Source organism: Zootermopsis nevadensis, unplaced genomic scaffold (assembly GCF_977971745.1).
Source record: "Zootermopsis nevadensis isolate Lab colony 2312 unplaced genomic scaffold, Znev_1.0 Znev_ptg000030l, whole genome shotgun sequence".
NCBI classification, from domain to species: domain Eukaryota; kingdom Metazoa; phylum Arthropoda; class Insecta; order Blattodea; family Termopsidae; genus Zootermopsis; species Zootermopsis nevadensis.
Genome location: NW_028259162.1, coordinates 7,339,203 through 7,354,388, shown reverse-complemented (window position 1 = coordinate 7,354,388; position 15,186 = coordinate 7,339,203). Strand labels below are relative to the sequence as shown.

The 15,186-nt window shown below is 35.9% G+C and overlaps 1 protein-coding gene across 6 annotated transcripts; it reads left to right on the top strand.

The window, feature by feature from the left end:
• The first annotated feature begins 23 nt into the window (after positions 1–23).
• On the top strand, positions 24–14,226 carry LOC110831067 (protein lin-54 homolog). Of its 6 annotated transcripts, none has more exons than XM_087358664.1 (12): positions 24–145; positions 1,003–1,868; positions 4,091–4,345; positions 4,426–4,659; positions 4,853–4,984; positions 6,243–6,440; positions 7,766–7,960; positions 8,562–8,758; positions 9,717–9,954; positions 10,236–10,438; positions 11,094–11,269; positions 11,856–12,157. In XM_087358664.1, the coding sequence occupies exons 1-12, from the start codon at positions 127–129 to the stop codon at positions 12,092–12,094; spliced, it is 2,952 nt and encodes a 983-aa protein (XP_087214790.1). In that variant the 5' UTR covers positions 24–126; the 3' UTR covers positions 12,095–12,157. The 6 variants fall into 6 exon arrangements, with proteins under 6 accessions (XP_087214790.1, XP_021922326.1, XP_087214792.1 ...); XM_022066634.2 differs by lacking the exon at positions 11,856–12,157 and adding an exon at positions 12,217–14,226 and having other exon boundaries at positions 26–145; XM_087358666.1 differs by lacking the exon at positions 24–145 and adding an exon at positions 271–392 and having other exon boundaries at positions 11,856–12,158.
• The last annotated feature ends 960 nt before the right edge of the window (positions 14,227–15,186 follow it).

Here is a 15,186-nt window from a genome sequence, read left to right as displayed (position 1 = left end):
TGAGCGAATTCGATAGAATCAAATGTAACATTTTCAAGAACAACGACCTTTGGGCCTTTTCATACGCGGCGGTACAGTGCATTATGGGACGGTAATGGTGGGCGCGTGATTTTGAACAAATACAGGATGCCAGCTCCAGATACAGGTAAAAAGGACATATGTTGCTATCACTCCCAGTTAAATTGCATATTAAAGGAAGCACTAACCAATGATGGTTTATAATGAACCACGTTTGATTTTTGGCCATTAGTTTTGCAAATTTTCGTAGCTTTTCGACATGCCCCCACCCTTTCTTGCTTCATCTTAGCGCTGAAATTTAGGTCTCTTTCTAGAGGTTAGCTTCCCTTGAAAGGAAAAATATGTGGTTGAATGAGAATGTTACTGCAGTATGTGTGAGTGAAATACATTCTACATATATTAAGCTGTGACTTATTGGTCATAAATATGTGGTAAATGATTATAGTTCATCGTAATGTTTCAAATTTCCCTGCCTTGCTGGCAGAAAATGGCGCGTCATTTGAGCTCGGCTGCGTTGTTAGCCTTGCGTAAATGGCGCTTACATGATGAGCTTTAGTATCGTGAAAGTTGTCGTAATATAGACTGTATTGCGATTTCAGCTTAGTTGAGAGAGATTTTCTGTGAATATTTGAGCGACGACAACGTTTAACATGGATGTGGTACACTGAAAGTGATAGTTCTGTGTAATCAAATCTTCAAATTAATGCTAAATGTACGTTGTATAAGACAGTCTAGCAGACCTCGGAATGACTGGTATATGACAGTAATTAATGAATTAATAGTAGGTTTGTGAAATGTTTTGTCTTTTCTGTGAAGAATATTACAAAGTCATGTAAATGTCACAAGAAAGTATTCAAGTGAACAGTAGAATGCTTTTTTCTCTACCCTCTGTAGACCTTGAAATAGTTTCAGTTTGTAAAAGATTTAGAAGCTGAAGAATAAAACGTTTTTAATATGCTTTAAATATTGTTTTATGTTAAATAGGTGGAACAAAACCCTTAGGAGGGGCAAGAGCAGTTGTGGAAACTCTAGGATTGGATGCTGGAGCTCTAGGGGATGGAGATCTGAGTGCTCTTACTTTGCCACACAATAGTGATCAATTTATATCATCGGATCTGGAGACATTAGTCAACATTCAGGCAGAACTGGACCGTCTTAACTCAACAGTTGGAGTTGAGGAGACATTAGGAGAGGATTTAGAAGGTGGTGCAGACAGCTTAGCTGTGGGTGAAACTGTAGAATCTGTGGTGACTGTTGTGAGTGAAGACCATGGGCGAAGTGTTGTGGCACATTCACCTGAAGCTATCTTACCTGAAATTATGGAGGAGACCACGACAACGGTGGAAGACATGGACATGCATGAGATTGGAATGTCTTCACCATCCCCTGAAGCAGAGGATCCATTACAACAGCAAGAAATTTCAGCTACACAATTTACATCAGTCAGTAATAACCTTACATTCACATCAACAGTTGCTTCAAAAACTCCAGGTTCTTCAATTGTTGTAATACAGTCTCCTGTTGCCTCAAGTGCCAGTGTTATCACTTCACCAAGTTTGGCTCCTACTCATGTGACAGTCAGTGGTGGGCAAATTGTGGGAAAGATTGCAGGAATGTCTAGCAATGTTGCCATTACTTCGGTGCCTCAGTTTCAATCGTTAGGTCAGACATTAGTTACAGCCAAATCAGCAGATGGAAACATTGTTCAGTTGCGCCCTGCTAATCTAAATAGGCCAGTTATGACATCGAGTACAGCTGGTAATCTTACAACTGCAAATCTTCAAGGAATCAAACCTCTCCAAGCAACCACAAAGCGTCCAGCTACTGGAACAGCGGGGCAGATGAGGAATGTTAGTAATAATAATCACCATCATTATAGCTGTGGTGGTTGGTTGTTGAAATGAGCTCATCTTTTTAATTCCAAATAGTAAAAAGTGAACTATGCACTATTGTGTTTATTTTTTATGTTCAGAGATCACCATTTCATTGGTTATAAGAGTGTGAATGCTCTAAATTTACTATTTTTAAGGTGTATCATGTTGATTGAAATATAAAAGAGGAAAGGGGCACTGGATTTATTTTGGCTTTTCATGCCAGTTATATTTATATGAAGTATTGAAATTTAGGATTTCATAAATTGCTTACACATAATAGATTTTTCATATGATCTTTAGTATAAACAAATTGTGAAAAGAAGTCAGTCCAGCAAATTTATTTCAAAATAATTTATTTGTAATCACCTGAGATCATAAAGCAGACTTTTAAAAGTAGTTATTTGTTTATGGTTTGCCATGCAGTTTTTCATATATTGTTACTTTTTCAGAGTGAAAGTTGATGTTGCAAAAAAGTTGTGCATATTGTTTATCACATCAAATGAATTACTAGTTGATACTGTGTAACAATAAATGTACCTGGCGAGTTTCTATATTTATATTGATTCATTCAAACTAAATATTACAAAACAGGAGAAAATTTAAAAAGAAATTACATGTCAGAAATGTTTGAAGTTCCCCAGCTTTCTTGACCTTTAGAAGTTTTACAAGACCAGCAAAGATCAGTATGTTGAGAAAAGTAATCTGTTGGTAGATATAACATTAAGGACAATTTGAATAGTTTGCTTTTTATGTAGTTTGAAGACAGTTTAGTTCTTGAATGTTCAATCTAATGAAAAGCCATAAGTTAATATAAATTTTGTAAAGTCATGATTAATTAAGTAGCTGTAGAAAGAGCAATTGCCCAGTGTAAGGTACTACAAAAACTGGTTGAAAGTACAAAGCATTCCCTTCAGTGATATCCTTGACTGCTGTGGAACTTTCTAATTTTGTAGTTTATTTAAGTACAGAAGAAGAAACCATATGAAAGAGTAAGAAAAATAAATAGGGAGAATTTAAAGGTAAATGCTTTTGAAGGCAAGTAACAATGTAAGTTGGTTCTGACAAGTTTTAAGAATGAACAAAGAGAGAATCTCCAAGAAAGTTTTTAACATGAAAGTGAAAGAAAAGCACCTGAGAGGGAGACCAAGTTCAAGATGGGAGCAAAGGGTCAGGAATGAAGTCATACAAGAAAAATTCAGGTTGCATTCTTCATCTTGATGGTAACTCCCTGACAGCTGTGTAAATCATGAACAGTGACTAAAGTTTATTAACATGAATGAAATGTTGGTCTGTTCTTGTATGTGTTGGCCAAAGGGTTTCAACTGAATGTCAACTGCATATTATGTGTAAATTTCAAAGAATGTAATCTTCAGTATTAAGAGCTTAAACCACAGCACTGTATTTTGTTTTGTATGAACTTGGCAAATATGCATTAGTGAATTTTCCATTGCATCTTCCATGCCTACTAAAATCCAAATTTTGCATACTCTTTGAAAGAACCAGTATTTTCAAATTCTTTCACATATGAAATTTTTACTCACCTGCTTGAGAAGGCTTCCAGATATTTTCTGTCTTATTACTATTGCAGCAACTTCCCATCTGCAGAGAGTGCTTTTCCTACTCAGTGAAGAGTGTTTTGTCCTCAGAATAATTTGAATGAATTTGCCTTTCCTGCAAATGTTTAATGAAATAAGCTCTAATCTGTATTAACTTATAACTCAAATGTATTTTCTGTATGATATTTCTGTTGAGTCTGAGGCTAGCTTAACCAAGTAGCCCAACAGATTCGCTTTGTCATCTTTCTCCCCTTTTCTATCTGAAAATGGAAACAGATTCCAGCTTCTGAAACACTGTAGTTTTTTTATATTTTATAGTTTTAGTCAACGGATGTAGTCCAAAAGAACAGTTTTACATATTGTACTGTGTGATGTTAGGATATAACTTCCTTAATTCTCGTAATTGCTTTCAAACATATTTTCTTCAGTTTTTCTGTTCTTTGCACAAAATGCATTATCAGGATGTAATTCTAATTCAAATTTTTATGAGGGTTTAGAACAAAAGTGTCAGGTGAATTTAATATTGGTCTCTGCTGGTCCACTATAGCCTCTACACAAAACTGAAGTCAAATTCTATCAACAACCAAGAAAACCATCACTGAGATAATTAGAGTTTAGTTTCCATTATCTCTCTTGTTTAAGGTCTTTGCAAAAGTTATTATAACTGGGAATCAGCATGGACAACAAGGACAGCCTATCATGCTAGCGACATCCCAAGCTGGAGAGACATTTTGCAGTGGACAGCCAATTAAGATCATCAGTAGTGGAACTGGCCAAAGTAATGTTTCTCTTCTTGGTAGTCCAACAAAGGCAATCACATTAGCTCAAGCTCAACAAATGGGTCTCTTGTCGCCAACCAAACTTCAGCAGATTTTACCATCATCTCCAACCAAACAAGTTAGTGATTTTTTTATGCAGTTTCATTTGTGATATGTGGTTTGACATTTTTAATAAATTGTTCCTTTGTGTTCTTACAGAGTATTATTGTAAACAAACTCATGTCTTCTCCTGTGAAGTCCCCTGCGAAAATAACAATGATGCCAGCCTCAGCTGTTGTAAAATCTCCTACTAAGATACTCCCAGCTCCTGTGAGTGGTGTGACGCAACTGAAATCAGCAGTATCCATAGCATCAGCTGTAGGAGGAATAGGTGGTACTGTTAGCACAACTGTAAAGCCACTTCTTAGTCCCCAGAAAGTCATAATTCGACAGGTGAGAAATGTAAACAGTGAAATATTGTTGAGATAAATTTAATGTTGACACTTTAAAGGTGGGTATTTAAATTTTACTCAAGAATGGATAAAAATTGTGTGAATTTCAAACTGAAATAACTTCTTTGCATTACATTTAAATATCATTAGCAAAAACATAATTCTGTACTGTTTTTATATTTTTCATTTTCCAGGGTGCCTTGAAATCTGGTACAGTGCTGACATCATCTTCTGGAACTGGACAAGTAATAAGGATACCAGCCACTCAGAATGTAGTTGGAACATCAGGCAGTATAGCTCAACTTCAGATGCCAGGTGGAAGACAGGTAAACTTTCAGGGGAATAATTCTGCTAATTAAACACAGAAGTTCTTCTTGGTTAAGGTTTCTGTGGAGGGTGTTCATCTTATGATGTGCTCTCACTTCCAGAGGAATACAGAAATGTTGCTAACATGTGAAAGTTACATTTATTTAAAGAAACTAAAGTAAAGTCTATATATTATGTTAAGGTACATCATTGCATTGAAATGTAACAGTGAATGGGGGTGCTGCATTTTCCTGTTTTATAATACAACTGCTTATTAGACAGTGAAGAAAGAAAATAACTTTGGAATAGCAGTACTAGCATGTTTGATTTATTGTTGCCTCTTGGATTTTCAATTAGTGGTTGCCATCGCCTATAATTAGTTACTGGAGGTTGTTTATTCTGCCAAACACTTGGCCTATGTGAATGGTGTCTGGTGCCTGTCAGACTCGGTGATGACTCAGATGGTGCCAAGGGATGTGTCTCGTGTGGTTTTTCGGAAGGGTGTCTGAGATTTTCCCATGCTATTTCAAGGTTGCTTCTGTACTCAAAAACACATGTAGGTCGTCATTTGAAGTTTCTTTATTTCTGTCCTGTTTAACCACAGTTGAAATTAAATAAAAAATCTTAGTAAAATTTCCCAATACCAAATTTCATCAAAATACATTCAGCAGTTTTTAATGTGTTACATGTGGCAGATGGACATGATGACATGGCAGCACTGATTGGCACATTTTTGCAACTTTGCTGTGAACATGCTCAAAAACAATGAAATGCTTGATACTACAATTTTACTACTACATGAACCAGTGAGATCTTCATTTGTATTCCTGGATTTGAGATTTCTCATAGTATGTTATGCTACATGTTTGAATGAATATATTTTATTACATATTGTAAAGTAATCAAATTACAAGGACAAATATAATGACAAATTCTTAGAATGTCAAAGATCTTGATACAGTTTTGAGGGGTGCTTGATTTTTATAATCTTTGTCATGTGGGAATAGGGGGATTAAATACCTGTACTATGGGGGCTGCTGGCAAGACTTTAACTCCAGAGTTAGTGGTATGCTACTGCAATGCACAGCCACTTGGATCATGCACAAGTCATGATGCAATGCCAGGAAAGGTTAACCTAACCTGAAGTTACCTGCCTGACCATGCATATGAACTGAATGTATATTTGTATAATAATAATTTAAACATAATTAGGATATTATCAAGTACTTAAATTAGAACCATTTTAAGGAATGTAATGGTGTTTGTTATCTTGTACAGTTGCAATATGTGAGATTAGTGAGCTCTTCAGGAAGTAACACTTCAACAGTTATGAGTACGGGGAAATCTCGTACTACATCTGTTGTGCCAGTAAGTGCTGTTAGTGGAGGCAAGCCTGTTTCCCTTTCTACTATGCGAAGTCAGCAACAGACTGTCAAAATGGTACCAATAGCCCCTGCTAGTCCAGCTGTTCGTACGGTAAGAATTACAAATGTATTTTCTTTTTAACACTGTTCTGTGTGTCTGACTTGTATTCTGGGGTGGATCCTTTCCTGACTCTTGCTCAGAGCAGTGTCGTCAAGTAAGTAAAGCATCTCTTGACCTCGGAACTAGGGGGGGGGGGGGGGGGGGGGAGTGGTCAGCATCACGCCCCGGCCGGCTTTAACCCCGGGAAAGGACCTCGGTACCCATTGGACAGGAGGCTGGGTGGGCCCCAGAGCCGGTCTGGACGCAGAAACTAGAGGAAAAATCCTCTGCCCCTGTCGGGGATCGAACCCCGGTCGTCCAGCCCGTAGGTAGTCACTATACTGACTGAGCTAACCTGGCTCATAGTGTTGTCAAGTGATAACTATAATAATACCTTGAAACAGTAAGACTGCTTACCCTCTTAATTCACCTGTTGTGTTCATCTTCACATCTCATTTGATGCTAAATAATGTATTAATAAGCTAGGACTGGCCATGTGTAGTGGTGGTTCCATATTGCAATGGCATGGCACATGCTTGCATTGCTGATGGAGGAGATGATTTTCAGATATGAAAGATAGCAATGAATATATTTATAAGCAGTTTTGAGCAGCCAGCGAAGGTTGGTCTTCAAGCGTAGGGGTTCGGTGAGGATGTTAACAGCTCCTTGCCATAAAGAAACAGCATGTGTGAAATGGTGCATGAGAACTTATTCTTTGAGATCTTCATAATTTGTTTTTTCACTAAATATTGTTACAGTGATCAAATCAAAGGAGGATAAGATGGGTGATGCATCGCAAATTAGACAGTCAATTTAGGTTTTTAAATAAAGTAGCAATCCTGGTTTGTGTAACCCAAAAGTGTCATTTTCTGCAGAAAACTAGGTAAAAATGCTCAATATAAATTTACTGCTAAATATGTTTTTACCAAATGTACCCAAGACATTCTGATGGAATGACAAATACAGTGAAACTGAATTCTGATCATGTCTTCCTGAAAAACAAGTAAAAGTCGAGTAGTACAAATGAAAGCTGATTACAGTGACTGCGCATTATGAAGTCTGAGTCTGTCCAGAACTGATATGGCTTATTACCTGAGAGTATTTTGTCATGTCTTAAAACAGTTTTGAAACTTACCATAAGGAAGCAGCCTAGATTCTCGAAGAACTATAGAATCACAAAGAAAGAAAGTATTAGTTAAAGCACTGGGATCTTTACACAGTATTTTGTTAGATTCTCGTTTCATGATGTTTGCACTGTGCTTATTGTCTCTTTGCTGCCTGCATTTCTTGTTGCAAATTTATGTTTTTGTATAGTACTGTATTTATTTCAATGAAAGGTTGTACCAAAGTCAACTGGCCAAACTGGACAGAGGATATTAATCCCGGCATCTGCACCTGTAACGCAACTTCGTGCTGGATCAAACATTGCGACATTGTCAGCTTCTGCTGTGAATCAGATCACATCGGGGGCCACAATCTTACCGTCTGGTACCAGCAGTTACGTAATGCTTCCTGCTCAGTATGTTCACCAGGTGGGAAATGTGAATAATTGTCTTTTACATAGTTTCAGGGAAGATAGTTTAGGATAGAGTTATTGATCATCCTTGTTTCATTCAAATAGTCACAGTTTTGCATTATTGTCTATGTGTCTTGCTCCTAATAACAAAACATTCTGATAAATTTGTTGTCATATCTTCATAGTTTGTTTTATCACTTTTTCTTCTGCTGCTGTTTCGGAGTGAGGATTACTGTTACGATTTTAAAACTTCCTCTGACAAGGAGAGCTAACATGAATGCGGTATCTTATTTTAGGCCAGGGAGACAGGGTGGAACACACATTTCATGCATATGCTTGATAGGTCCTCTTAACAGAGCATGTTTAATTTTTCCAGTGATGTGATTTTGTTTCTCTCTGCAAAATCATGTTTTCTATGCAGTGCATAAATGGAAACTCTTTTAATTCTGCTGTACTTTGAAAGTTCATATAGAGATGCAAGTTAGGTTTGCCCTTCCTAGGGAAAGACCAGAATTTTTGGAAAGCAATAAACCGAAGTGTTACAGCCTTCACTTCTTGAATTGGTATTAACTGGTGTTAATCTTGTTTGTTCATTACATATACTTCTGGACTTGCAGTTACAAAATCAGAGCCATCAACAGCAGAGTATCCTCAACACACACAACACTGTTAGTCATTCATCCAGTAACAGTGCGGCCAGTGCAGAACCACACAATCAGTCCAGGCCAAGTGTAGCAACACGGACAACATTAGAGCCAAATGGTATCCGGCCAAGGAAACCTTGCAATTGTACCAAGTCTCAGTGTCTCAAATTGTGAGTATTCCAGAAAACTATCTGGAATATTTGTGTTCAGCTTTTAATCAAATTTGATTAGGATCTTTGTGTCATATTGCCATATTTTCTCAAATACCCCACACCCTTAAATATTATCTATACAACTGTTTTAAGAAATTAAACAAAAATTTTATGTGAAGCTGGTAAAGTATTAAAATATACGTGTCAGGTATAACTAACTGTACATTATACATTGTACATAATATCCTGGAATTTGGTTTTTTTTTTTTTCTTTGTTCATTTCCAGTACCGCTTTATACTCTCTTGAATCTGACATCATAAAATTGAATGCGTTAACATTTTGCCTATGTTTTTGTCTTAGAATTTCTTTATTTATAGCTTTCAGTGCATACGTTTAGTTCTGAAGTTTAACAGAATATGTGTACATTGTAGTTGTGCATTATTTTGCATATGGGTACATGAAGGAAATGGAAGTTGTGAAAGTGAAGATGGCATTTGGAATGAAAACTTTTGCCAGTTTTGACATATATAAGCTTTACACGTAGAATTCTTTTCCATTTTTGTTTTCATGTGCAGTAGAACTGAAAGTTTCCTGGCCAAAACTATTGGAGAGAGCATGATGAAAATGTCCAGTTAGATTATGATTCTTTCCTGTCGACATTGTTGAACTTGGTGAATTTAGATGATCGTGCTCAGAAAATTTTAATGTTGGCTAGTCTGAGAAGTCTGACAAGAAGAATTTGGATGCCACTATTCTGGGCAGTAGCACATGGTAGCATGTAAATATCATTTAAAGAAACTGTGTCATCTTCTCCAAAAGCCAACTCCCAAATATTGATTAGGAAAGTAGTTTAAAAAAAGATTTTTGTGTAAATGATATTTACAAGTGTCCAGAGTTGATTTTTTCATATTATCTGGACATTCCTGTGCTAAATTATTGTGTGTTGACTTCTTTGTTGTTTTTGTTTTTTTCCAGATATTGTGATTGCTTTGCCAATGGTGAATTTTGCCACATGTGTAATTGTAATAATTGTTTCAATAATTTGGAACATGAAGAGGATCGACAGCGAGCCATCAAGTCTTGCCTTGAAAGGAATCCCAATGCTTTTAGGCCAAAAATTGGCAAAGGTATTGTGGGTGATGAACGACGACATAATAAGGGTTGTAATTGCAAGCGTTCTGGATGTCTGAAGAATTACTGTGAATGTTATGAGGTATTATAAATCATTATTACAAATGAACTCTATAGTTGTAATTTAGTTGTTATAGGCAGCTTCATTATGCAAAGTAATTTTATACTATGTTGATAATATTGAAGTACCTGCTGTATTATTCATTTACACATTCATGAATCCCATGTTTCCCCTTTTTTTTATGGCAAAACATTGAAAATTTAACATTTAATTTTAGTTCTGAAATTTGAATCTTGAATCAAGTCGGACATCTCTTGATCATTTAAGGAACAGTGTTTCTGTTAATGTGTAAAAACTTCTAGGCGAAGATACCGTGTTCCAACAACTGTAAATGTGTGGGTTGCCGGAATGTTGAGGAGACTTGTGACAAGAATACATTAAGAGATTTAGCAGAAGCAGCTGAAGTTCGTGTTCAGCAGCAGACAGCCATTAAAAACAAGCTCTCAGCCCAGATACAGGATATTGCCTTTCGACCACCACCACCACCAGCACAGAGTGGAACAAGGTACAGGCCAATTTCTGGAAATTTACACTCAGTTTCTGCATAATCATTTTTAAGTTAAATTTCTCTCTCTCTACGCGCGCGCACACACACTACTGCTATATTGCTTATTTACATCATCACGATGTTAATATTTCAGTTACTACAATATTTTGGATTAACATTTCTGTCATGATTATTCAGCCACCTGGATTTGAATGGCAAGCAGGTGATGTTATTATCTAAAGTGTTGTTATGCCATAAAGTTTAAAATAATTTCTTTAAATATGATATGGATAGAACATATCATGTGTTCATCATTATGCTCATCATATATTCTTTGTAAAATCCTGCAGCTAAATGCCATGTTATTCATTGTAATAGAATCTTATGATCTGCTGTGGATGTTTTTGGATATTTTGCATTTATAATACAGGTCAGGTCACTTTTAGCAGCAGTTTATTAGCTTAACCCTTCATTTATGACAATTAAATGAGCACGTGTGTCTAAATATTGTGCAGTAAGATGGACAGTGCTAACGTCCCCCTACATCCTTTTTGGTTATAATGCCGTCTGGACTTGTCGGTAGATATCAGTGCTTTGGAGGAATATACTGAAGTTGAAATGAGCAGCAAAGTCGATTAATAATACATGTCATTACTTTGTATCTCACTTATAGGCAACCATTCAACTTCATGACACAGGAGGTGCTTGATGCAACATGCATGTGTTTGCTAGCGCAGGCAGAGGAAGCAGAGCGCATGGAGAATAGCGAGGAGGAGGCAGAACGTTTCATCATTGAGGAATTTGGAAGATGTTTGGTGCAGATTATAGAATGTGCTACCAAAACTGAAGGTTTGTTAATTGTTAATACAGCAGTTCCTGGCATCAGTGATTGTTCTAATTTCAATTTTTAAGCCATCCTTCAGTCAATAAGTGTATGAGTAAGACAGATTTTTATGTGGGTGGGTTACGAGCCCAACTGCACAACCCCCATCTTGGAGGGAAGTTTTGGAAAGAGCTTATGCAAGCAGACCAGAATGAATTATAAATTAATGATATGACAACCAGTCATCTACATAAAATGTTATTGACTTCTGGCATAATCTTTAGATCCCTTTGCTGTATTTGTGGATTGAAATTGGAGCATGTCTTTCCTTTTGTTCAGCATTCAGTTTGTTTTATAAATGCTTTGCATAAAATGCATAAAACAAATGCATTGTGGATCATTATACAACATTTGTGTACATGAAGCAAAATATTTATGGTGTTAAGACTACAGTTATACATTAAATACTTTTTATGCATTGCATAATTAACAAAATATAATAAATCTGTGTGTGTATGCAATAAGTCATCACCCAAATAATGGTGGCAGTAAACACCTCACCTATGTGATTTCAAAACAAGCCGTATGTGTAAAAGTTTACCGACGTTTCAGAGGTCCTTGCTGCCTCCGAAACATCGATAAACTTCTACCAGACCACACAGCGCAACAACCCAGAAGACGGCCATCTTCAGACTCACCGCCATGAAAACCTCAAATCCTACTTAAGCCATATGTGGTGTACAAACAAGCTTTTTGACTATATTATGAGTATTTTACTGGATGCCAGAGGCTTTGTGATGAAGGACATTAAAATGTATGTCTCAGTTGTGTGTCCTTTGTTTATCATTTAAATGTACTTATATCTTATTGTTGAATTTATTTCCTCAGCTATTAGTTCACCACTTTTAATTTCCATAGACATATTTTTCACACTGTTTACATATTTTATAAAATGTTTTCTTTGATGTTGCAGCAAACTCAATGCCAATATGAGGATTCATCCTTTATTCTTCAATGATTGCCATATCACTGAGAAACTTTATAAAAGTACAAGATGTTCATTATTTTTGTGAAGTGGTGCGTCATTAAATACTGTATAGTATTACCATTGTGCATAAACAAATATGTAAATACTTCGCTGTTTTTATCTACCTGAGTGAACTGTTTGTGTTAATGAATAGTTTTCTTGATGTTCATCAGCATGTCAGTAATCTTATGTAGTGTGTCATATGGGGAACTCTTCAGAAACGTTGAGAGCTCATATAGCAGATACTGTCATCGATACCAAGGGAGAAATAATTGTGCTACCAGATTATTTTATCAGTGCTGTTCTTTAGCAGGTTGGTATCAGGTAAGATTGCTGGTGTAAACTGTACATAGAATATATATGATTCTTTGGGTTCCATGAAACCAAGAAATTTGTTGACCAGTTGAATACCTTGTACAGAGTGATCCAAAATGAACGTATTAAGTTTAAACTCAATTTTCTCTGCAAAAAGTGATCATAATATGAAGAAACTTTGCTGACACACTGTAATACTTATGCCATTTGTTTTCATTCCATTCTGTACAGTACCGAGCAGCAAATATTCATCATTAAAGAGTACATTCGATCATCTGAAAGCCCAGAAGGTCATTCCAGGTAAAGTTTGGCATCAAAGTTGGACCAGACAGGCACACAATTTTAAGCCTTGTCAAGAAATTTTGCAGGACAGAATCAGTTTTTGATGATTATTCTCAAAGCAACAGGCCTTCAGCAGCAAGGACTGAAACTAATACTCAGAATGTTTGAGGGCAAACACACTGAACACGTAATATAAATGGCTTAAGATGCTGATTTGAATGAGATTTTTGTGCCTCATCACTCAGGTGAAATAAAGCATTAAACTTGGTAGGTAGATTTTGCATCATACTGCAAGTATTCAATGTATACCTTTTATCATGGAGTTAGTTGTATTTTACCTACAGAAAAGTCAGGTAGCATAATTAAGTCTCTTAGCTTGTAGATCAGTTTGCTTTGAACCCATTTTTTAATAGTAGAAATGGATCATTTTTCAGCAGTGGGTTGAGAAACACTTAAATCATTGAAACCACATTTGGCACTCGGTGTTTTTGTAATTAGGTGCTGTTAACAAGATCCAAAATAATGCTGATAATTCTTAAATGGAACAAATGTGCTGTAATTGATGGTCTTGTGCAGTTGCATACAAAATTATCTAATACCTGGCAAAAGTTTTATAATTTTCTTCTCTTTCATTGTACTTTTAACACCACATGCAATGTGTTCATAATTCCAAGTGAGAGTTTTCTAAGTAAATTTTGTTAGTGATGGCAGTTACTAATTAGCGGTTTGGTTCTATTTGTGATTGTATAACTGAACATTAGGTATATTTTAACTGGTTTGTAGAGATTTATTAAATTTGAAGTGCAGAGTATATACATATATAATGCTCCCATTGTAAAGGTAAGTAGATGGTGCTGTCTAGTCTTTACCTCATGCCCTTGGCTAATTTCTTTTTTGGCATTTTTATGACAAATAACAGGAAGTATGAAGAAGTTGGATATCAAATTATTATCAGCTGGTTTTCAACATGTCATAAACCTGCTTAAAGATTTATGATTGGGAAAAGTTTTGTAGTTCTGTGTGGTAATTTTTCATAAGTGATGTAACTGTGGAAGGAAGCATAATATATGAGTTACATGGAGAAAGGAAAGAATTTGTGTACCCACTTTGCTTGTCTTTTTCCTTATCTATATGGTACTACTATTCCAGCTTGCAAACCATACGTTGTTAAACTATTTTTCATAAAAACACCTTGAAGTATTTTAACACATTTTCTATTTTGATGTTCATTCTTATGTTGTGGTATGTAGCTGCTTGATGTCTTTTTTAGTGTTTTTAACACAAACATAGCTCTAGAACGGATACTGGAACTACTTGTACATTTTTAAGTTGATCATAAACTCGTACAACACATTTAAATTTTCTTTTTTATTATAAAAACCTCCGCATTTCATTACAGTTTATCAGGAATGAATTTTTTGATTTACAAAGCTTTTTTGTCACTGCAGCAAATTTTCACTTTAGTTAGCTGTGTAGATTATATGTATGAATACGTACCAGTGCCCAGCAGATCTCATACAGCCCTCCACTGCCTTTAGCACAGAGACTGCACTAGTTTATTTATTAACACAAATTTATTGGGAAGTTGGAATGGAATGTATGTTTGCTGTTTTGTTGCACCACTGGCATTGCAAATAATAATTCCAAGGAAATGAAGGCTAGTTATAAAAAGTGTTTTGCTTGTTACAGAAGTACATTTTTTCTATTAATTGCTGTATTTATGAAATAAAAAGTATCAAGTCCATGGTGCTTAACTAAGTACCATGCCATGTAGGCATGGGAGCGTGGACATACAGATCCACATGTTCTTAACCTTGGCACTAAATAGAGTTGAGTTTGCATTGGTTAGCTTTATGCTGCTCTACCCCTGATAACAGAACCACGGTGCCCATTGATAGGAGGCTGTTGGCTGCAGAGCCAGTTGATGTGAAAAAGAAATTCCTGCCCTACTTTGAATCAAACTTCAGTCATCCAGCCCATAGCTTTGTGACTATACTCACAACTATCCTGGCTCTGTATTTATTAAATACTGCACCTTATTTTATATTGATTTAAAGGTATTAAATGAATTGGTCTGCTAGCACTAGGTTATACTGCACTTTAATAGTGTATAGATTAAATCGAAAGTATTTACCTTATTCAGAGTTGGAGAGATAAAGTTACCAATATCTCTTACAAAATATTAGGAAATTTATTAGTAGTAATGAACATCCTGTTTTTTGAAGCTGATAAACCAGTTTGCAGGAAGTGTATTTTATTTTGCATTTGTAATTCACTTCATAACTAAACTGAATTAATCTTTGCAGTGATGGAGAGAGA

Bases quoted from the DNA above. Each gene is read 5' to 3' on its own strand.
- LOC110831067 (XM_087358663.1), top strand. From the start codon at position 722: ATGCTAAATGTACGTTGTATAAGACAGTCTAGCAGACCTCGGAATGAC. The intron at 4,660-4,852 runs GTGAGAAATGTA...TTCATTTTCCAG, and splicing joins AGAAAGTCATAATTCGACAG to GGTGCCTTGAAATCTGGTAC. The intron at 10,439-11,093 runs GTACAGGCCAAT...TCTCACTTATAG, and splicing joins CCAGCACAGAGTGGAACAAG to GCAACCATTCAACTTCATGA.